Source organism: Parasteatoda tepidariorum, chromosome X2, assembly GCF_043381705.1.
Source record: "Parasteatoda tepidariorum isolate YZ-2023 chromosome X2, CAS_Ptep_4.0, whole genome shotgun sequence".
Classification (NCBI taxonomy): Eukaryota; Metazoa; Arthropoda; class Arachnida; order Araneae; family Theridiidae; genus Parasteatoda; species Parasteatoda tepidariorum.
The window spans coordinates 6,282,109-6,307,632 of record NC_092215.1 but is presented as its reverse complement, the minus strand read 5'-3'; the positions used below and the strand labels follow the sequence as shown (position 1 = coordinate 6,307,632).

The 25,524-nt window shown below is 30.0% G+C and overlaps 1 protein-coding gene across 1 annotated transcript in view; it reads right to left on the bottom strand.

Moving 5' to 3' along the window:
• Positions 1-662: 662 nt before the first annotated feature.
• LOC107455522 (multiple epidermal growth factor-like domains protein 10) overlaps positions 663-25,524 on the bottom strand; it is a 50,072-nt gene continuing 25,210 nt past the window's right edge. The window contains exons 9-21 of the mRNA XM_071188314.1: positions 24,786-24,898; positions 22,962-23,235; positions 20,538-20,650; positions 17,942-18,105; positions 16,945-17,053; positions 15,016-15,162; positions 12,856-12,984; positions 11,493-11,621; positions 8,187-8,288; positions 6,776-6,935; positions 3,956-3,984; positions 2,819-2,980; positions 663-1,363 (exon numbers count right to left, since the gene is read on the bottom strand). Coding sequence (XP_071044415.1) covers positions 1,299-1,363; positions 2,819-2,980; positions 3,956-3,984; positions 6,776-6,935; positions 8,187-8,288; positions 11,493-11,621; positions 12,856-12,984; positions 15,016-15,162; positions 16,945-17,053; positions 17,942-18,105; positions 20,538-20,650; positions 22,962-23,235; positions 24,786-24,898 — 1,696 coding nt within the window. The 3' untranslated portion in view covers positions 663-1,298. The remainder of the gene's footprint in view (positions 1,364-2,818; positions 2,981-3,955; positions 3,985-6,775; positions 6,936-8,186; positions 8,289-11,492; positions 11,622-12,855; positions 12,985-15,015; positions 15,163-16,944; positions 17,054-17,941; positions 18,106-20,537; positions 20,651-22,961; positions 23,236-24,785; positions 24,899-25,524) is intronic.

Here is a 25,524-nt window from a genome sequence, read left to right as displayed (position 1 = left end):
TATTTGTGTGACCAAGAGAACCAAGCCAATTTTAATCAATGAAAAACAAACATATTTTAGAATTTTTTTTCACTCAATTTTATAGCTTAGATAAGTTTTATTTACGGAAAATTCATTGTTTTTATGCTACAGTAAATAATTATGTCTATGATGTAATATTTTTTTATTGAATTTTTATAATTATGTTATGAAACCAATTTTAATTCATTCACAGAGAGACTTAAAGTTTAAATGCTTCCTTTTATTGCCATAATTAAACATTGTTTTCCAAACATCGTTAAACCATGTGTTATAAATTAAGTCTAATAAAATGAAAAGCTTGAGTACAGAAGCCAAACCCTCTCAAAGGGTTTCTGCACTAAAATGCATATGAAATGTTTATGAAAATATGTCATTTATAAAAAAACTCAGCGACATGACAATTGTTGCTTGCAAGCAATCACATTAATAATAGCCAGGCAGATATTGTTGCTCATTCTATAATCTGTGTCTTGGTCTGTGAAATATTCCAAAACATTTCGTAAGGGTCAAAGTTACTGTTTATGCATCAATGCTTGCATATTATGCTGATTTACTGGGAGAATATATTTAGATAAGAAAAAATATGTAACTTTAAAGTTTTATAAGCATGTACAAGGAAAAATAAATAAAAAGGTATAATGTAGTTTTCAAAAGATAAAATTTAATGAAGATAAAATGGCATAGAATATGTACAGTAGCATCTATTTACATTGATATTACACTCTTTACTTTAATAAAAATCCCCACTGTATACTTTACAGTAAATTATACTATTTTAAAACTTTTCAAATATATGTTGCAAACACAATTCATTGTGGTATCAATTTTATCATGGATTTAGTTTAAACCAGAGGAATTTTATTATTCATTCCATTTTTCACGTTCATGAATAATTTTGTAAAGGTATTTTCTTGTGTAATAATGGGCATTCTAAGTTTGCGAGTTGATTATGTACAAAGGCAAATCTATCTTTGGTCGAAAGGCAAAGGCAAATCTATTTTTGGTCGAAAGTCAATATGGGATAAAGTTGAACCTTCAATAATCTGTGTGCATTAAACTGTATGAAAAGTGTTTCTTCAACTTGTATTACTTAAAGAAGTTGGAATAGATAAAGTTAGCATGTTTTCTTACAGTTTAGTTCAGAAATTTTCAGTGTGAAGTATCTTATGTGCGTTATATTTTTCTAAATCACTCTGTTTAATTCAACTTTTAAACATCAAAATAAACTTTGAATTACTTCTCTTAAAACTACCTTCTTTATACATCAAACTTTCTAACTACATCTTTGTTTCAGTTTCATCAAATTCGTTAAAGCTGCTATAACCAGATGCAATACTTGTACCTAAGAATAAAAAAAAGAAATGTTATCTTTCATAAAAAAATAAGTATGGAATGTAATTAAAACTGTAGAATTTTAAAGACCTTATCATAAAAGTAGTTTCAATAGAAAATAGTAAGTTTTAAACATTAAATTTATATCCCGAGTGCCCCCAAAATGACCAACGGATTGAAAAATCAATTGAAGAAAAACTGAAGAAGTTAGAATAGTGCAGTTTTGCCGCGTTCTGTTTAGAAGAACCAGATGATTTACTCCCTGTGTTTCAAAATTAATGACAATGATTTTCAATAGGTGCTACTAAGAAAACTGTAAAATAACAAGCACCATTTACAGTGACAGCGTGGCACAATCTGTGGACAAAACCGACAGAACCCCATGCAAATGTTTCAGTTTCATTGTATTACATTTAGCAGAAAGCGTAGTTTTGTAGTTTTCCATTCAGCTGAGTCATTTAATAATCGAGTTCGTAGTTAATTTTGAAACTTGATAAGAATAAATGTCTTGTTTTTTAAGCAGAGCGCAACAAACCGTATATATATTTTTATTTTTTGTATTTCTTATACATTTTCTTTACTTGGCTTTTAAATCGCCGGCTACTTTTGGGACAACTCCTTGTATAAGTTACACTTATACTTACAGGGTATCTGCGCACCTGGAAAGTCATGAATTTGAACAAAATTTGTCATGAAATGTCATGATTTTAACTATTTAAAAAAAAATAAAATCATTGAAAGTCATGGATTTAGGTCGCCGAAAAATCTAATTTTTTTAAATGGAATCCCCCACCTATTTCATGGTGCTCCGAATATCTGAATTTGTAACAAAATCCCCACTCAGTCATATTTTAACAAAATATAAAATGTTTTTATCATGTTCTGTAAAAATTATGGTGTTCTTTCAAAAAATGAAAGAAAAAAAGTTTCTGGAGCGAATTATCTTTCAAACTCTCTCCTCTCTCTCTTCTGTGATTTCAGAATTTTATTATGTATTTTTTTATTTTATCAATTTGAAATTCTAGCTGAAGTGAGCGTGCCATTGGCGAAATTTTTTTACTCCGAAATGAGAACAAAAAAATCAAGAGTATTTTTTTCCTTTCCGATGAACAGGAAAAGTATCTTTAGAATATAATTCCGCAGAAAAAAAATAAATTAACATTACTTGCTTTTGTATTTTTTTCAGCTGTTTTATTGCTTCAACTCTTTCTTTACTATGTTTTTTAAATTTAAAATCTCTAAATATGAAGATGCAGAGTATAATAGCTTTGTTTATACCCATAATTTCAATTAATATCAGTAAAATGCTTTTTAAAATTTATTGTGTTTTTGTCGGTGAAAATAGTAACTTCGCTAAGTCATGAAAAATTCTTGGAATTAATCATGAAAAGTCATGGATTTGGAAATCTAAAATGTAGCATATACCGTGTACTTAGTAAATAATGTATAAATAATCTATTCTTACCTATTTCACTTGCGCAGTCCATATCCACATCCTTTGAAGTTGAAAAATTTGATTTATCATAGTCAATGTTATCATCATTATTTACATCAGGGGAATTATCTAAACCTGAATCATCTGGCCAGGGGACGTTTGAAAATATTGGATTATTGAAGTGTTGAGTATCTAAGAAAATAGATTAAATATCGACATTATATTTTCTAAATTCTTGCAATAGAAAATGATAGACCTAGTAATAATAAAATGGGTATTATATTTTGTTTAATATTGAAATGTTTCTGAAATAAAAAATCTATCAGATTACTAAAAGAGAACTATCAAAACTATGATAAAAAATTTGTATTGTTATTTTTGAAAGTTAAAACTGTGTGAAAACTAATTTGCAAATTTAATTAAAAAATAAGTTCATAAACTCTATTTTGCAGTTACAATTTTCAGTTTAGGTTTTGTATAGTAACTTGCGGAACTGATGATTCTATTTTTTACAAGCGTTGTCTAAACATTATCATTTCAAAATTAAAATCTTAATTTTTTTTACATCACTTTTCTAAATTCTGTCTGAAAAATAGACTTGAAAAGTTACTTCTTTAAATTATTTTGGTTGTATTCTTTTTTACCAAATGGAAAAAAATGACTGAACCATGCGCATGTAGGATAGGAAAACAAAAAACTACAATGAATTAGATAAAAAAAAATTTGGTCCTATTGTTAGCAATTAAGCTCCGTTTCTTTTTTAATTATATATTAACCCATAAGCAAATTATATGACTCATAATAGATTAATAATTCATAAAAAAATATCGATTTAGCGATGATATTTAGGATAATTGAAATTTCTAATCATTTTTCCAGAGGCAACTACAATTGCATTAACTCATTTTAAAACAGTTTCTTCAACACCGTTAAAGTGTGTTAAGCTACAATGTTGTACAGAGTTTCTACACTCTCTATATGGTGTTAAATCGAATCATACTTCAACTTTAAGTTGTATCGTAATATCTTGTAATAAACTAAGATAGGGTACCTTTATAAAGTTGCAGCGAATTCGTGCAGTGATGTAGTTTAAGGCTTGATATTATAGTTCAACGTTAAAGAACTTAAAATAACAAATTAAATCAACAAGTATTATGTTATATTTACCTAAAACACTACGACATTCACCTTGATATCTGTAAAAAAAACATGGAGAAATTTTAATAAAATCAATATTTTTAAACTAGCATTAATTATCACTTGTTCAGTTAAGTAGAAAGGTAACTATTGTTTTGTTAATTTTAAAAGATAATGTGTTTCTTAAATATCTATTGATACTTAATATATTTTAGGTAGTAATTATTTTACCTATGCATGGTTAATCATTAGAGAAATCTCTCAAGTAAATGCAAGTAATAATTTAGCTGTGTATGAAGAAAACCGCAAGACAAATCCCTCTCTTAGAATAAAATTTTTAAATAAATGAAAGTAATCATCTGGACTAAATGATTTCCTCAGTGTCGTTTCAAAAAAGTGCTGAGATCACGTTTCTTAAGTTTTCCAATAATAATAACACTGGGAAAAAATGTATTTTTCGTTGCATGCGAATTTTAATGGATTTTGGATATTTTTATGTCCCTGATTTCAAATCTGCAATTGGTTTCACTTTCCAAGCTACAGTTTTTCTAAATGACATTGAAAGTCTATTTTGTCGAAATATACAAGTTTAAAAACGTTACATATAACAGAGGGTCGCGTAAATGCTGCGACCGTTTTCTAGGGGAGTTAGGGCACATAATCAGGATTAAAACTGAAAAGGAACCGGAAATGCTCAGAAATGTTATAATACGCCGCTTGGAGCACTTCCATATTATGAACTGTTTCTTTGTGCGCTTCTCAACAGGACAAAATAGGGAATCGTCCCTAGCCACTTATAACGACATTTCCAGGCATGGGCTCCTATACGATTCCTGATGATGTGCTTTAACCCTCTGGAAGTTTGCCGCAACATTTACTCGATCCCCAGATATATATAACGTTTTTAAACTTATAAATTCCGACAAAAAATTGGCTGAAAATCTTATAATTTTTTAAATAAAAAATCTGTAGTTTTAGGAGCAAAACTAATTTTAGATTCGGAAATCCCAAAACCTGAATTAGGCACGATGAAGTATTTGTATAAATTTGAAAAAAAAAAATGTTTCTCAGTGTAATCGATAATTATTAGGTAGTAATTATTTAAGCTGTGCATGGCTAACCATAAGAGAAAAAAGTTTAATTTTTAATTAAATACGAGTTGTCACATGGAATAATGCTTACTTCTGCGTTTTTCAAAATGTTGCAGAGATGGCGATCGTGTTTCTTACATGTGGAAATGATTATTAATATTTATTAGATAGCAATTATTTTACAGCTACGAATGATTAACCACAAGAGAAATCCCTCACAAGGCGTTCACACATGAGAAATTATTTGGATTTTTACTTGGGTCTTTACAAGAAGGTGCCGCGATTTACCAATTTACGTTCTGTTAGGATAGGATTCAAAACTAAGAAATTATGAACCACAGTAATAAGGGGGACATAATTGAAAAAGAACTTAATAATGATTAAAAAATATAGAGTGCATATGCTGATTATCATAAGAAAAGTTGAGCTCAACTTCACTTTTTTATAGTATTCTGATAAGAATTTGGCCTGAGATTTTAGGTTCTAATGTGTTAGCCAATGGGGAGCTGCATATTACACCTTAAATCATCCATGAAAGTTGTTGTTAATATGCAAATAAAATCTCATTTTTCCTCTCCCTCTCAAATAAGTTGCGCGAGTTGCATGAAGTAATACAACGACTTCTCGATAGGGGAAATAGATATATATTTGTTGTAGAAGCTGACTAGTTGTTGGTTGATTCAGATGTGCAGCACTGTGTGTGCGAACTATTGTTTCCTCATATTATGTTTTAATAAATACTTTATTTGCCGGCATTAGCCTCTGTGTTATTCAACCAAACAACAGTGGTAGCAGAGCGTGGTTTACAATCATCATGGAGAAAGACTTAGTTTTTGGAATTCCGAAGTTGACTGGAACTAATTATCATCTTTGGGCCATGAAAATGGAAGCNTTGGAAGAATTGCATTGTTCTATATTTGTAAAGAAACCTGTGACCATTTCGTCTGACAATCAATCTGCAATTGATTGGTTGAATAGTGCAAAATCATCTTCTAGAACGAGACATATAAATTTGAAACTTCATTACGTAAAGGATATAATTGGCAAAATTATTAAAGTAGAGTATGTGCAAACGGACGAAATGATCGCAGATTTCCTAACTAAAGCTGTAACTTTTGACAAGCTCACTTGGACTGTGTCACAAATAAATTTAATTGATTAATTGTTTATAAGTTTAAGTTGTATGAGAAATTTAGTATATTTATGTTTTATATTTTGTGGAAAAATGTGTATTTATTCGCAGGGGGAGTGTTGTTAATATGCAAATAAAATCTCCTTTTTCCTCTCCCTCTCAAATAAGTTGCGCGAGTTGCGTGAAGTAATACAACGACTTCTCGATAGGGGAAATAGATATATATTTGTTGTAGAAGCTGACTAGTTGTTGGTTGATTCAGATGTGCAGCACTGTGTGTGCGAACTATTGTTTCCTCATATTATGTTTTAATAAATACTTTATTTGCCGGCATTAGCCTCTGTGTTATTCAACCAAACAACAAAAGTAATAATAAAAATTTTAAAAAATGAATAAAACAAGAATCTTATTGTTTTCTAGTATTTCTTATTTTTCCTTTAACTTTTTTATCCCTAATTATAACTTACTTATCGAGAACTGATCTGATTACAATAATTGTCTTTTCTTTTGTTAAAAAATAAAATGTTCGTAAAAAAAATACTGAAATCAAATTCCCATTTGTAGATAATGATAAACTGTCGTACATTACAATAAAATGAACTATATAAATGTAACTAATTTACTCACACTGTTGATAAATCTGTACTTAGATGTCTCTTCCTGTTCTTGTATTTCCTCGATAGTCCCCTGATGATCATAACTATTATTATCAGAACTGATATAATTCCAATCATTTTTATAATTATCCACCAATGACTACTTTCTGTGGAGCTTAGTTCAACTGCATCTAATTTGAAATATAAACGCAAATGATAATTTTTATAAAACAAAAATATATTACCAAAGTGTTTTAAATTGACCAGTTTTTAATCTATATTTGTAGAGTCTTTCTAAAAAATTAAGGAGATATATTTATTTTATAATACCATACCGTATATATATGTTACTATACCATATATTTACACAATAAAGGATAGAGAATCTATTTTAACTTTGCTACCAATAGGCTGAAATAAGCAATCAATATTGCAATACATGTATCACATTGACCACGAAGTGAATCATTGGAAGATTCCTGATAATTCACTAATTTCAGTTTCCACGTAATTCGAACGTCATTCTCTATTAATTCGACTTGTAAACGATTTTTTTCAAGTTTTCGAAATAAAAAAAGAATCTATCTAGGCAGAGTTGAAGGTCGAGTGACGGGCCCACCTCCATCCATACATTTTTCAGAAAGGCAATGTCCGTGTAATTTTACCAATCAGGCTGCACCTGATTAAGTTAAGTTCAATCAATAGTTAGCTTCTTCATTAACCTATCGCATGAACACAATCTATATTTCGTTAATCGAAGGCTGTCTAGGGTGGAATTCAGCTAAATTACGGTGGACAAATTTGGCAAATTTAAAGCCCATATTTTTACATATCACAAAATGCGATATGTTTCCAAAAATACATGCTTCTGATTGGCTAAATTGAGCCATCGTAAGTGCGAAAATTTAGCTGAATTCCTCCCTAATGTCAGCAAGGATATGAATTTTTCGCAGATAGATAACAATCAACAACATAGATGATAGATGACAAGTTAACAATCAGAAAACTGCATTTGACATGGTGAATATAGAATTGTCAGAAAATCAACAAAATGGACAGAACACAGAACGATATTTCGTCTGACCATCAGAGAGGGGGGGGGGCACACATTTAAAATCATTATCATGACGACTTCTATTTTGCTTTAACGAAAACTACAGTGGTGTTAATTTCTTTTCTAATAATCATATTTTTACAGAAATTCTTACGATTTCTAAAACATTGTTGCACAATTTTCTTCACTGTCTTAAATCTTTGGCATCCAAATAGTATCCTCTCTTATTTTATACAGTAGTTCCCGAGTTTTGAGGCTTCGAACGCCATTTAATATTTTTATAATTCTCGGTATAAGAAATAATTTAAGGAAGCCTCTTGGTTATAATAATTATTATTACGTCTTCGACGGTAGTATTAAAGCTAAATTCCAATTTACTATAACTTACTTATTTTTTCGATGACGCATCCATCTTTAGGATCACAGATGAAACCATAAGAACAATCGCAGACTTTCATACAGTGATTTCCATAGAAACCTTCTGGGCAAGCTAAAATACATCACATAATTTATTATCCAGTTAAAGAGAGTCAGTAGGGTATTTTTTAATTATTATAATTTTTTTTTTGGTGGTGGGCACTTGGGTTTATTTCCCATTGGCATCAGAAATGTCAGAATTGCTACTCTCTTGTCGTTACCCAGTGGGCACCTGTAAGCAACTGCGGTGGCGTAGCATCACCCACGTTATAAAACAACAAACCCGTTTATAGGGGGGGGGGGGCATTCACACATCANGGGGGGGGTTACACTCAAATAATCACACAGAAGAAATGACACAGAACACAGAAAGCCGCGATTGCTCAGGGGATAGAGCTTTCGCCTTCCAATGAGGTAAACCGGGTTCGATCCCGGCAATGACTGGTCGATACGAATTCCGCATCCGGCTTACACCAACCACAGTGCTGACGTGAAATATCCTAAGTGTTAGACGGATCATGAGTTAGACGGATCTCAGTGTTAGACGTTCCCTTGCCGTCAGGCTAACCGTGCGAGGCTCTCGTGGTCTTCCTTTCCATGTAACGCAAATGCGAGTTAATTCCATCAGAAAGTCCTCCACGAAGGCCAGTTTATCCCAATACTTGATCCAGGAGTTTCCTTGTCTTCTGAATTGGGTTCAAAATGACAAGGCTACGGAGTTGAACATTAGTAGTCGCAAACCCATAAAATTGGGTCGGCTGTTCAACGACGGTATTAAAATAAAAAGAACTCACAGAGTGAGAGAAAGCCTACGATGGGATTCGAAACCACAACCACTAGTCGAGTACAATAACCACTAGAGCAGTGATCGGCGGTTGGGCATATATCAATAATGCTAAAACTGATCTTTTTCGATATACAGTTTGTAAAAACTGTGATATCGCTTTGAAATTTTTTCGGGATATTTGAGATTATATCAGTTGTATGCTGTGATAGAGTTTTGGCGTTAACAGGAATACTTTTTGTGTCATGAAAGATTTTTGCTCAAAAATGATGAAACTTTTAAAAAAATTAAAAGTTCTTAGTTGATAATTTCTTAAAAAAATTTCTGCCAAAGATATGTATCAACAAACAGTTATTACAGTGTAAACATGTATATGTAAATACTCTGTTGAAAAAGAAACTGAAGCAATATCTTGTTTAGATGCAAAAGAAAAGGTACATCGAAATAGGACAGTTTTAACATTATTGGTATACTCCCTTAAAAAATATTTGCTCAAAAATTTGATTACTTGTTTAGAACAAAATTAAATAAAGGATTTTAACTAAAAACAATTGTTTTAAAAATATTTATGTTGTAGGGCTATTTCTGTTGAGATTTCATACAACTGGAAAATGCAGTAAACGAAAATTAAATTAGATGCACTGTAAAAAAAAATCCTGTAAAATTCACGATTTTAAACCGGCAGCTGTGTTGGTTGCGCAATTCGTAGCCTCAATGTTTTTTTTTTGTTTTCTTTTTGTCGTCTACCATACAAGAACAAGTTTTTTTTCCTTAAAAATTACGAAGAAAATTCGTCCGTTATCAGACTGGTTTTTTACCGTAACAAAACAAGATTTTACAATCAATATAAATTTGTTGTCTTAACCTGTCGTACTTAAGACTTTTCTCATAGGAAAATAAGTTTTCGCTGTGAAAGTTACTAAATTAATCTGTACTCGCACCAGATGTGAATATTTTAAATCGGCCGAAGTTGTATCAATCAGTCATCACTGGGTTTCGAACCTGGGTTACTTCATTGAGAGGCACGTGCTCTGTCCCCCAAGCTACTGTGACTCAAATGTTTTAGTATGAAGAAATTATGGTAGAAAGAATTTCGCTTCCATTTGAAAATAAAATTGAGTCGCAGTTTTATTTATAAGATGTTCAAAACCATAAAGTAATTGCTTAAAAGTAAGAGTAAGAATAAAAAAAAATGTATAAATTATAGAAAGAGAACTTTCACATTGTATAATCCTAAGTTATCCTTCCCATAATTTGTTTTCATTTTGATTAACTACTTGTTTTGTTGTAATTATTTGTTTTATTATGTTTAAAAACTTTTTTAAATGGCCATTTTTAGGTAAAATAAGGCTTTTTTTTGCATATACCCTGAACTCTGTAAAAAAATTTCAATCATCTGAAATAAAAAATACATTTAGAATTTTATTTAGAAGGCTATCAACTATGTTTTGAACTATTACCTTAAAAGTAAGTGCATATGCTACTGAGTTATTGATCAATGTAGTTAAAAAAAGCAAATTTTTAAAAATTTTCGCTCCTGTTTTTGCGAAAAAACATGCATAGAAAATGAAGGTTTTTTTCTCTTAGTCTGTTGTTCAAAATCTGTGTGCTATAATCATAAGCAATATTGAAAAATTGTAGACAATTATTTTAAAAACATGAGATATAGAGTTGTCAAAAAAAAAATCTGATTTTGAGATAACTCATTTAAAGGCTTAAAATCATTAGTCTATCCACTGTCATCAGCTTGCACTAAAACTGCTATAACTTTGTAAATATTTAGAGTACAAGCAAAAGTAAAGTACTTTTAGAAAGCTAAGCGTACATGGATTCTAAATTTTTAATAAACTCAATTTCGAAAATTTTCGCAAAATCATGCTTTTGCTCAAGTCCTTACCTGTACCTTAATATCATGTAAATATTATTAAATTACAATGAAATTCCGAATGGTAAATTTCAACCTTCTATGGTCCTAAGTTGCGTAGGTGAGGGTTCAAATTTCAGTTATTAATATATTTCGAAGCAGTCAATGATTGAATTTTAAGAAAAAAACTAATTTACAAATCAAAACTCATCAAAATCGTAATTTTCTCTTACAATTTTCTCATCGTGCATGGGGAGAATCGACATTCATTGTTGTTAGTGAAGAATAATGACATTAAACAAAAATATTTTATAAAACATCCAGTAACAATTCCTGCTAGATGTCTGTATTTATTGCTGTAAAAATAAATAAATAAATTTAATAAATATTTTTTTACATTCTCTAAAGAAACTATATGAATATAACATTCACTGAAGGACTTCGACATTCACTAATTTCAGTATTTTACTAGAGCATCTATATGAAAAGAAATACATTATATGGTAAAACTCAACTTTGTAAGTTAATAAAAAGGTTATAAAAATGAAAAAAAAATCACCAAAATTTAATTTTACCAAAAATGGAAAGATTTCATAAAATTTAAATATAATCAAACTATAACTTCTTACCATCCGCACAACGTGGTCCCATCCATCCTGGTTGACAACGACAAATTCCATTATTTGGTTGGCAAGTAGCACCATTGTGGCAATTACACGTTTCACGACAATAAAATCCATAGGTTCCATTCATGCAAGCTATTGAAAAATAAATTAGCAAGTTCAGATCGAATATTAAATGCTGCTATATTTTAACGGAACCTACGGCAGTAGTTATTTAAAAGTAAAGTAAAAAAAAGCTCTTTTTTGTGATTGAGGGGAATTAAGGTTAAAATTACCGCAAATCTAATATAAAAATCTATTAAACATTTGCATCAAAGTTTTGTTGAATTAAAATAAGAATAAATAAATCGAGGTTCCAAAAATGACCGATAATTTGAAAAATCAAAAATAATAATAAACAGAATAAGATAGAAATGTGAACTTTTTTGGGTTCTGCTTAACAGCTTCCCTTATCAATTGTTTTGGAAAAAAAATGCAAAAAATCAACATATTTTCTTATTTTATTAATAAATACAAGGAACTAAAACAAAACATAATGCAGCAGTTTTAAGTTGAAATTTTAATTTTTTTGTAAGTAAAAAACATTTAATTTACCATCAGGTTTACTCTCCCTGGTTATCTCGGGTTAGTGAAAAAAGTTAAATATTAGCCTTTGTAAGATAGTTTTTAAAACAAGGGACAACGCAAAGTGTTACTTTCCAAACGCCAGGGAAGTGATACGCCATTTTTTTTACTCTTTTTTTTTCATGTAAATTCAGCAACCATCGTACATACAATTGCAAAAAACACGTGTGCCAGTCTCACAATCCAACAGCAAAACTCCCAAACAAAACTTGGTAAACTTTCAACCGTAACAGACTACTATTTTTTATTTTTTTAGTTCCAGCCGAATAAAAACGTGATAAAACAAAACGTATTGGCGAATTCTGCTATGCCCGAGTTTACTCGGGATAATAAATATTTACAATATATACATACCCGAGTTAACTCGGGATAATCAGGGAAGCGGTTAAACAAATGTGGGTGCTTTGCATTGATTTCAAATTTAATTTAAGTTAGTTGCTGAGAATACTTCTGCCCAATTATCTGTTGGTCCTTACTTAGGAAAGAAAATATCTTTACCATTGAACATATGTTTGAAATCAACGTTTTACGTTGATTTCAAATTTAATGTAAGTTAGTTGCTCAGAGCTCTTCTTAACAATTATTTGTTGATCATATTCTTCTGCAATGTCACCAAATCCGTATAACACTACCTTTCCTCTATCAGATCGGATTTGACCTTTTGCAATCACCTTATTATATGACCTTTTAGGAACTTGCAAACAATAATAAAAATTAATTTTTGATGTAACAAAAAATATCCTACGAATAGAACAGTCATCTCCAGTCCATCCTGGTAAGCAGAGACAATGACCATCAGTTTGATTACATGCAGCACCATGCTCACAAACACATCTTCCTTTGCAGTCTAAACCCCAGCGGCCTTTTGGACATCCTTCAAAAGAAGAAAAAATACATATATTTATTTTTAATAAATACTTCCAGATTGTTAATATTTTTAGCTATTTTAATATTTTATTTGAAAATTAAGATGCCTATTTGATCACGTATTGTAGCAGTTTTCACTTTAAAATCGTGCATTCACATATTTTCCTTATAGTACAGTCAAATAAGGGTTTGAGGAATACAACTTGATATCACAAGACTTATTGTATATTGGAATTTCCAATGAGTCTTATTATATATACCCAGATATATTTATATATCTGGGTTTGAGGAATACAACTTGATATCACAAGACTTATTGTATATTGGAATTTCCAATGAGTCTTATTATTTCGAATAAGACCTATAAAAATTTGTGTAATATTTGTACAGTATTCAAAAAAATAATAAATAAATAAACGGACCAACCTTAATAACTTTTGATCAAGTGATTGGGTCTTCACGTTCTAGGACACAACGGAATTTTTTATTACGGATGAGCATAATAATTAAATTTTTTTTTTTTTTATAAAAGTGTTAGTGTTTTAAGGAATTGAATGAAATTCTAAAACCCTCTATTTTTTTAGTACTAATTAAAAACATTGATCAAATTTAGTTTTATATTTTTAACTAGTATTTTATACTTTTAGTTGTAACTGGATGAATATAAAATTGAAATAAACTGGAGAAATTATTTAGAAAAAAAGTTGGATAAACAGTCATTTAATTCATCAGAGCAGAAAATACGTTTCTCCTACGTATTACAGCACACGGAATTAATTATTCAAATTTTCCGTAGAATATTACGGAGTTATTATTACGGAAGAGCATAATAATTCATTTGTTTCTTTCATAAAATTGTTCGTATTTTAAAGAATTGAATGAAATTCGAAAAATCTGTATTTCTTTAGCAGTAATTAACACTAAACATACCAACTCTTAATATATACTTATTTCTACCATAGCCGGTCAAACGATCGGACTTAATTTTTCTTGATTGAATGTATAATATGGATGTTAGGAAGGAAATAAACTAAAAAACACTTTATTATAATTAAACAAAATTGTATATTGCCAATTTTTTATGTATTACAATCACAAAGAATAAGAATTTTTAGTTCATTGCTCAATGCATTTTTTACATATACAGGGTGTTTCCATTGTACATTTTCAGCAAATATATTTCTTATAATTATTATTATTTTTATAATTCTTATAATTATTCTTACAATTGTAAGAATATATAAGAATTAAATTCTTATAATTATTCTTATAATTATAAGAATAATATTAATTATAAGAATAATTATAAGAATAATTATAAGAATTTAATTCTTATAATTATTCTTACAATTCTAAGAATATATAAGAATTAAATTCTTATAATTATTCTTATAATTAATATTATTTCTTCTAAGAACTTTTGCTGTCTTGATTGTTTCGACATTTTTCTGGATAAAAATTAACAGTTAGTTAGAAATGAAGTAAAGCTATCAAAATAAAATATAAGCTACTTACCAAAACATTTAGTTTTCGTCACTTTTTCTTACACAAAAATGCCCATCTGAAATTTTAGGTACTTTCTTGAAATTTGAATTCACTGTTATTCTGATTGAACAAACTATGCAACAGTTTTTGCAGAAATGTGGAACCAATCGAATGCAATACGTTGAACACGCATTACATCGTAATTTCTGATCCGATGACCTTATAAAGCAATAAATTGTCACCGGCCAAATGACCGGTTGTGGTATAGAAATAGGTATACAACCACTATTATTCGAAACAAACAAAATACAAAAAAACACCAACAATAAAATGTTAACTGTATATAATTGTTAGAAAAAGTCATGAAGTCAAATGTACGAAAGCGATAATATGATAAGCGCATTTTCGATGCAAAAGTTCTTAAACGGTCATTTGACCGGTTATGGTATGCTTAGTGTAAAAAACCTTCATCAAAATTAGCATTATCTTTTTAACTAGTATTTTAATACTTTTATCTGAAATTAGATGAATATAAAATTGAAATAAAAATTACTTTGTGAACAGTCTGCCCCGGTCCAACCTCTTGAGCACAAACATTTTCCAGTTACATGATGACAAGTGCTGTTATTAGTACAATAACATGGTGTCTGACAGTTCGGTCCCCAATTTAAGGGACCACATTGCTCATCACATCGAGTACCTAAAAAAGTTGGATGAATTCATTAGAATTCTACTCATAATAATGGAAAATGGAGTTAAGAAAACTATAATTTTTATTGAAAAAAATAATGGCGCAAAATTTTTTCAGAATTTTCAAAATAGTAAATTATATTAAATTAATGACAATTTCATCCCTATTGTTTAATTTTCTTTTTGCTGCCGGAAGTTGAACGAAAAATTTTCCTTTATAAACATTAATGATTAGGATGTCCTAAATACTCTTTATGAATTTTGTTTCGATTAAAATCTGCGCTAAAACAGCTTGGCGATATGTGAAATTAATTAATATATCTGTCAGATTTTTTGTTTGTGAATATGTATATCACTTGGATTTCTGAATTCTAAATTATCCTAGTACTATATGAGCCGCGATGGCTCAGGAGATAGAGCGTTCGCCTTCCAATGAGGTGAACCGGGTTTGAATTCCCAACGATGGCTGGTCGAAACGAATCCGCATCCGGCTTACACTGACCACAGTGCTGATATGAAGTATCCTCAGTGGTAGACGGATCACGGGTTAGAGTCCGTTTGCGGTCAGGCTAACCGTGGGAGGCTCTCGTAGTCTTCCTCTCCATGTAACGCAAATGCGGGTTAGTTCTATCAAAAATTCCTTCACAAAGGCAAATTTCTCCCAATATTTGATCCAGGAGTTTCCTTGTCTTCTGAGTTAGGTTCAAAATGACAAGGCTACGGAGTTGAACATTAGTAGTCTTAAGCCCAAAAATTGGGTCGGCTGTTCAACGACGGTTATAAAATAAAAAATAAAATATCCTAGTAACGAATGTTAATAAATAAAAATGATTTCATTGGTATTTTTAAAAAAACAGGTGTATAAAATTATATTTTACAATTATCCCAGTGCTGCGAAATGCCCATTTAGGAAAAGTACAGCATTTTGGAAAATAATTTACAAAAAAAAAACAATTAGTATTATCAGTACTTTATTTACGTCACACTAGATTTGCACAATGGGCTATTAACGACGGTCTGGGAAACATCCCTGAGAGTGATATGAAGACATGCCATCACAATTTTGATCTTTTATTTTGGTAGCCCAATGATCTGCAAGCTAGCTCTTTACAGTAGAACAGTTTAATGAAAAGGTAGATACCGCACGCCCTCGGTCCCTTCATAGCCGGATCATACTGGTCATCTACGTTTTCACTGACAGAGATGATTGACTGTGATCTATTAGTAACCGTGGTGAGAATTTTAAAAAAATTTATGTATTGTCATGTTAATAAAAAGTTTAAAAATAATTTTCCCGTTGAAGGTTAAAAAGGTTAATAATAATTAATAAATTGTAACTATTTATTAAAATAAAAAAGCAATGCGTTTTATAGATATAGTTAGTGTAATTCTGAAAATTTATAGCGTTCAATTTTACGGCAAAAATAGTTTTTTCCATGCCATATAGAAACATTTTGATTGCTTAATTTACGCTCTAGTACCATTGTTTACGGGTAAAAAAAATAACCCAAACGGTACGAATTTATTCGTTTAAGTGGAATGAAAAATAAATTCTTTTTCAACAGCCTGAAAAAATATAACTTTTTATTAAATGGCGAACTTATCAAAGTATTTTTTTTCAAATCGGGTTAGCAATAAATTTTCCGCTTTGAGAGCCACTGTTAATTTCGAAGAATATCACGTCTAAATAAGAATATCATATCTAAAATGTTTCAGATTAAATATGTGACTGAGTTTTTTTAACAATTTATGAACAAAATAATTTTAGATGTATCAAAAGGTTACTAATTACCTTGCCAACCAGATATGCAAATACATTCTCCAGTTAAAGGATTGCATCCTGACGAAGTATGCTGATTACAGTTACATAGGTAACTGCAATTATGACCAAAGTATCCTACCTGAAAGTTTATAAAATTATTTATTTGCGAAGCTATAACACAAGTGCTTTAAGCCAGACGTGGTCAAAATATAAAAATGAAATAAAAAAAGGTGCAAATATGCACATTAGGAGTCTCAAATATTTAAAAAAGGAAAACCTAAAACGTTATTAAAATCAGGTGAACCACTGTCGGGGAAAGGCCTAACTAAAAACATGAATATAATATAAATCTTATATATATAAATCATTCGGAAGAAGTTAATTTTAAAATGATAATGAGCTGGCCATAAAGCATACTGATTGAAGAACAGACAATCGCTGGACATCTCGAAATGGTAATCTCATAATTTCATAAAAAAAATTAAAAAAAATTACTACATGCAAAGTGGTTCAATGGAATTAGAAAATCAGCAGGTATGAATTTAAAATAGCGAAAGAAACAGATCGGTATTTGTTTGAAATTGCTTGGAGAAGTTTTTTTAAAAAAATAGCTCATACACAAAGTTCAAAATAAAAAGCACAATATAAAAACTTTCTTTGAAGAAAAGGTTCCATTACTTTTATTCCACTTATTAAAACTTGATGTATGAAATCACAAGAGTTTAAAACTGTAGTGAAGATTTGCTGACTATGTATTTATTTTATTAGTTATATTGTACTTTTGTTTCAGAAATATAATAAAGAAAGTTATCGATAAAGTTGGGGAAAATTTTAAATTCCTTAAAGTTCTACGATAAAATCATGGCAATATCTAATATTACGCAGTTGCTACTAAATTCAATGTGACTAAATAAATCCCCGTTTAACCTTGCTTCTGCAAGCCCAAAAATTTAACTAAGAATAAACCACTCAATCCAATCTGAACCTATTCAATGCAATAAGAGATAAGAAAATATTTCATATCTACCTTGCATGTTTCCTTGCATTGTCTTCCAGCATATCCAGCAAGACATTCACATTCTCCTGTAAAGACATTGCAACTAGTTGCATGAAGACACTCACACTTTAATGAGCAATTCATACCAAAATATCCTTGAGGACACAGCTGTTCGCAATATTTTCCAAAGTAACCTTCAAAAGTAACACATGATTTTTATCTCCTAATATGGTCATTTTTAAAACTCACTGTGGCAATACAAATATTTTACTTAAGAAAACATTTACACAGAATGTTCTTAACCGCTTCCCCTACCAATTTTTTGGAGAGAAAAAAACGCAAAAAATCAACATTTTTTTATGTCATTAATAAATACAAGGAACTAAAACAAAACATAATACACAAGTTCTAAGTTGAAATTTTAATTTTTTTATTCGTACAAATGTTTAATTCACCATCAGTTTAGTATCCCAAATTATCTCGGACAAAGAAAAAAAGTTAAATATTAGTCTTTGTATACATTTTCATAATCTGAAAAATCACTTGCATTACTTTCACTCTCTCTCACGAACGCCATTTTTTTATTCTTTTTTCTATGTAAATTCATCAACCATCGTAGATACAATTGTACAAAACACGTCTGCAATACCACAAACAGCAAAAGTCCCAAACAAAAATAGGCAAACTTGCAATCACAACAGATTATTATGATTTTTCGTTTTGCTTCCGGCCGAATAAAAACGTGATAAAACAAAACGTATTGACGAATTCTGATATGCCCGTGTTTACTCGGGATAATAAATATTTGCAATATATACATACCCGAGTTAACTCGGGATAATCAGGAAAACGGCTAAATCACCGACTTTTTCTTTACATTTTCAAAATTTCACAGTTTAGCTTGGCGACTATATGTGTTTTAACGCGTATATTTTCATGCAAAGGACGTATATCGTCGCTTTGAAACTAAACCGTGGTAACTCAAAAAAGCAAGTTTCTCAGGAAAGCGATTTCTAACTTTTCAGGAACTTCCACCGCAGGTTGACTCGAAGCTATGGCGACTATTGCAAAACAGTTTACATTTAAAAAAAAACCTGTTTCTTTACATTTTTCAATGAACCAGGCCTGATTCTTGTAGCATTTCTAATTTTGTGGTAATTTCGAAGTAAGTTAAGGTACTTTGATTTGCAACACTTTTCTCTAAAACTTTTATTAAAAGTGGAGAGTTATTTCAAAATACAACGATGTTCTTCAAAATATCCTCCCGAGTATTACATATTTCATTTCAAATTTTGACATACAACAATGTAGGGAAAAATCGCTCTCCTGAAAAACTTGCTTTTTTGGGTTATCACGGTTTAGTTTAGTTACAAATGACCCAAATATCTCATTTTTCGATTTTTTTTTTTGAGTTACTACGGTTTAGTTTCAAAGAGACGATATAGATATAGGGGAGAGTCGGGTAGCCCCGCTCACTTAAGGAGTATTGCTTATATTTCTGTATAATATTGAGTAATAATCAATATTTTTGTATGTTTCTATTGTTTGACCATATAATTAAATAATGCAAGGAGAATAAACCAAAAAAGAATAGTTTAACTTAAAAAAATAGAAATTTAAAAAAACATGTTTTTCAGCTCTTTTCAAAATGCGTCGGGTAGCCCCGCCCAGTTACAAAAATTATGTTTTTTGNTATGTGATAACAATGTTTCTTAATTTCATGAATACTGTATTCAACATATTTTCAAAACTATTGTTTACCATGTTAACAGCTCGATAAATACTTGAAACTTTGAAAATAATCTCTTTTTAATATAACAATTAATGTCCGATGGCACATTGACATGAGAAAATATTCTTTACATATGAAATTGACGTTGGGCGGGGGTACCCGCTGGGCGGAGCTACTCGACTCTCCCCTATATTTATTTACAGGCAAAGGAAAAGAGCTCTTATTTACAGTGAGACCGAAGTCAAATTAGCAGCCATTTTGGCTATTTTACCGACTTTGGCGTCAAAATTCCTACCTACTTTATCGCTCTCTGGATACAATACTCTAGTTTCGACTCTCTGAATATAATAGGAAACGAAATATACGAGAATTCACTAAATGGTTGGTGACTATTTACAAAAACGGTATTTGATGGACAATTTTGGTTTTAAATTATGAATCACGCATTTTTTTATTGTTTTTTTAGAAATATAGTTTCATTTAAAAGGCAGAAAAAGTTATTAAAATTTGTTGTACAGTGGAATTAAAAGCACCTTAAATTTTCTCAACTGGCAATTAAACATGTTCTGATGTTATTTATCCCACCTTACCTAACAACGATGCTTAACAGTTACATAATATTTTATTTCTTCAATAATATGTATATGTAACTTCAACAATATGTATTAAGTTGGAGATTAAGGAACATCCTGTATTTTGATAAACGATATCCAGACTGATTCTAGGTAATGATAGTTTAAATTCTGAGAAGTAAAATAAATGTAAGTTTTCTCATTTTTGGGATATGCGTTATTTTGAATATTTTATTGCATGAGAAGTAAATATATCGTTACAGCTAAAGAATTTTATGTAAAGACACAGTTGTTAAGAACCATTGAAATAGAAGCCCATTACCTGGAAGACACAGACAATCTCCTGTTGTATGAAGACAGCTACCACCATTTCCACATCTGCAGCCTCTGTTACATTGTGGACCATGCCATCCAGGTGGACAAATCATATCGCATCTATTTATTAAGATGAAATCTATTTAATTACTTTAATCTTAATTTTGAAAAGAATAAGAAATACACAATGATTAAAATGATAACTTAAAGTTATATAAAGTGCTCAAAGTAAAATAATAAATAAAAACTCTAAACAACTTTTAATCAAATGATCGGATGTTCACGTTCTTGAACTCAATCTTAATGGTTCAAGAAGGTGACTTCAAATATGCAAATTAATGAGCGCAGAAGATATTGTAAGTTAAAAATCAGCCCCAAATATGTACTTTTTGTGAATAAACATACATTTTTTTCGATGGATTCGTATTTCTGGCCCCCTAGATATAGGGGGTAGCCGCAATCTGGGAAAGACAGTCCTAATAGTTTGTTCAGGAGAGATGCCTAAACTCAGACTCTTTAATGCTAATTTAACTTTTTGCATGTTTTAAGCAAATTAATTTTTTTTTACTCGTAATTATAAAATTCATTTATCCAAAGATAATTCCATGCAGAAAATAACTTAGAGTAAATATTTATTATTTTTTATTATTTTATCTAATAATGGTAATAAAAAAATTTGAATTGCAATGTGTACAATTTTATGGATCACTTTAGAGCAAAATCGGTCGAATAGTTCCTGAAAAATTGAATTTTCAATATACGACTTTAAAATTAAATTTCTCTGTATTTATTTTTTACGCACTGTATAATATTGTTTTACAAGTTGCATCAATTAAAATAAACAAACACATTCATATTCTCTTCCTTATTAAATGCGCAGTGAACGCATTAGGTACAAAAACGAAATTAAATAAGACAATTAATCTATATATATATTCTGTGTTAACGACTGTCAAGGTTCAACTCCGTAGTCTTGCACTTTTGAACCCAATCCAGAAGACAAAGAAACTGCTGAATCAAGGGTTGGGAGAAATTAGTCTTTGTGGAGGACTTTTTGATGGAACTTATCCACATTTACGCTACGTGTAGAGGAAAACCACGAAAACTTCCGATGGTTAGACCGAAGACAAAAGGATTCAAACCAATGATCTGTGTACCACTGAGGATATTTTATGTCAGTATTACAAGGCAGGATCAGAATTCCTATCAATCAGACAACGCTATGATTCGAACCTCATTAGTAAGCGAGCAGTCTATCCCCTGAATCACCTTTCGTTTCTTTTTTTTATTTTTATTTTCATCATATGTAACAAAATTGAATTAGTCTAACTTTCACATTCATACACGTTATTCCCATATTATTTTGAAACTAGTTCACTAGTTAAAGTTATTAGTGGTGGCTCAAGAATCGTTGTCTCCCTATGAGGTGACCCAGGTTCAAATCCTAGCGGTGATTCATTGATACGAATTCTGCTCCCTGCTCACACCGACCACAGTGCTGACTCAAAATATCCTTAATGGTTTACGATCATGGTTAAGAATCTCGATATTGTTAGGATAACCATGGGAGGTCTCTGTGTAACGCAATCTTTTCCTCTCTGTGTAACGCAAATGTGCTTCAGTTCCATCAAAAAGTTTTCCCAATTGACAGATTTTCCCAATGCTTGATTCAGGAGTTCCCTTGTCTGCTGTGCTAGGTTCAAAATTATAAGGCTACGGAATTCAACGTGAAAAGTCGGAAATCCAGAATTGAGTCGGCTCTTCTACGATGTTAGTAAATAAAATAGTTAAAGTAAGCTGACTTGTGTAAGTTTGGCTATCATGTTTTTGACTTTTTACTGAAAGAGGATGTATCGAAGTTATGTTTAAGCACAATACATCAATTCTTTAAGCCCATAGATCTAAAAATTATTTTCTCTCTTAGAGTTAAGCATGAAGGTTTTACTAGAAATTCAAAAGACATTCCTATTTATGACAGTATTCGCTATGATTTAGCTCCATGGGTTGATGTTATCCTCATTTATTACGTCACTTGCATTAAAAAAGAGTAGAGAGAACTATTTTTATTTTCTCCATAGTAATCCAGGTTACCTGAATATATAAAACCTCAGGTTTACCTTATTTCAGGAAAAAAAATTTTTGAAAAAAATCTATTTTTTTATTTTATCCTACCTCAACCTTGTATTAAAATGAATTTTGCATGTGAATTTGAATGCAAAGAAACCTTCTTATGTTACTTTTGTCAAATTTTATAGTACCTTATATCAAATAAGATTAAAGAAAGTAAAAAGTAGAATAATTCAACGAAATGCTCTCCGATATAGCCAGGATTACAAATACATGCTCCATTGAAGGGTTCAATGATTCAATTCAAATTCTATAGTACCTTAGATCAAATAAAATTTAAAAAAACTAGAATAATTCAACGTACTGTTCTCCAATATAGCCGGGATTGCAAATACATGTTCCATTGACGGGGTCACAGGTTGCACCATTGCTGCAATTGCAGGAGTGAGCACAATTCAACCCATAGGTTAAATTAGGACATCGGCGATCACATTGCTTGCCAATATATCCAGGTAAGCACTCACAGTTTCCATTGATTTGGTTGCATTTGGCGAAGTTTCTACAATCACAAACTTTAGAACAGTTTTGTCCAAAATATCCGTTTGGGCAAGTCGACTCACACTTTTCTCCAGTATAACCTGAAATATCAAATAAATTATATAGTATATTCTGTATGGAAATCTAAAAGAAATTCTCTATTTTTGATATTTATCGAAACAAATATGGTTTTATTAAAATACCTAGAAGGTCATAAAACGGGGAAAAATAGCTGGCGTTATTTTAGAATTTTAAAACCAACATTACAAAAATTAACAATACAGTTCTGTTATCAGTATTATTTGAGAGAAAACTTAATATTTTATATTTGTAAATTTTTAGATTTCAGATAAATGTTTTTGTAATTTTTAGACTTTTGATAAATATATTTGTATTTGTGTAATTTACTTTACGAGAATTTTTCAGCATCATTGAAATCAGTTTTTCATCAGTTTAAACAATAAAAGTAAATTTTAAAAAAAAAGTAAAATCTGACAAATGTATTGTATTAAATAACCTATTCGGAAGCACTAACTGCATTGTTATATTGTTAAGTTTTTAGACTTTTTAGAAGTTATCAAATGCTATTTTTCATAATCTTATAAAGCAAAGCTTTGATTTTCTACTTATTTAAAAGGTCTATTGAAAAGTTTTCAATCCAAGAGTAGAAAACTTTTCGTGAGTAGTATTCTCTAATATGCTGTTTTATCACCAAATACATCTAACTACTGTTCTATCACCAAATATCTCTAATACACTATTTTATCACCTATATATATAAAAAAATCTGATAATCACGCAGCGATATTTTTGATACTATTTAGAATTGAAAGGAAAAAGCTGTGAAAAGCGTGAAACTTGGCAACTACAGAGTTTGTACAGTCCTTAGAAAATTACATAATATGGTCGTTATTTTAGATTACGTTTGATTAGCTTTCAATTTAAATTTAAAATTTCGAAACTCCAGTGTTACAATGTGTAGAAAAAATCCCTTTGTTGGATACAAAATGAGACTTTTTTTCTAACAGTTCTTAGAAATTTTAAAAAGTAGTTACAAAAGTAAAAACTTTTTGAAATTTTTTAAGAACCATGCGAAACACGCTTTTTACGAATAATCGTTATAGAAGGGGCAGTATTCTAGTAACAGAATATTTAATATGAAAATTTGATTTAAAAAAGGGAAAAAATTTCTGAGTTGATATTAGATTTAAGCAAATTACAACTTCGCTTGCAATTTAAATTACTAGTCAATAATTCATAAATTATTTAAGATAATTGTTTTATAACGAGATTATATAATGATGTTAAAATAACGAAATAAATATTGACTAATTAAACAAAATAATTGTTTGATTCAATAGAAAAATAATTGCTGTCACCCTTCTTAATATTTGTTATATTTTATAATATAATCAATCGATACTTAAGTTTCATTTGAACTATAATCATTTTGATTATTTTAATTGTACTTCTTAAATAATTATCTTTGAAAAAAATTAAGATTTTATAACCGTTATTTTGTCTTACTAATGTTTTTGTTCGAGTGATTTCATTGAAGAAATCATAAAAATACATACTAAGGAAGGTGATAACAGAACACCCGCTGTAACAAAGGATGATACCCTATCCATTTGTATAACAAAATCTTTACCTTCTGGGCATTTACAACTGCCTATGGTATGCAAGCATGTAGCACCATTGAGACAATCACATTTATTATTACAACTCGGTCCATAAAACCCTTGAGGACATTCCTTTTCGCACCTGAAATGTAACACATTGTAATTTTATTAAATACACTAAACACATTGTAACACATTGTATTTAACACTTTAAATAATAAATAATCAGTACTTAGCATTTGAAAATCTTTTTAATGCAAAGTAGGCAGTTTTTAGTACATTATATTTAGATATTTAAATATTGCTTCAATACCAAAGTTCTAATTTATAATATATTGTAAACAAATATTGATAAATGTCCTGAAATAAGTAAAAATTTCTAAATTGAATAAAATCTTGTAATTGTTTGAAGAAGTAGAAAAAGTTTTTTTTTTTTTAGTTTGAAGTAGTTTTTGTCACACAATATTAAATATCTAAAACTATATTGGATTTTAAAAAAATGCTCTCATTCTACATTTTTATATTGATGAATAAATTTTCAGGGCTCAAATTATTAATTTATATGGATTATAAAAGTTGTCCAATCTGGATTAGGGTAAAATTGCATCAGACGGAATTAAAATCCTTTAAAGAGTTTTCATTGAGTCAAAGAAGGGTTTCAGGTACAAGTTTAAAGCCTACCCTGTTTCAGATTGATGTTTACCAGCTTGCAGGTGAAGTAAAGATAGCCAATACAGGACAACATTGCTGCCGTTGATCACGATATTG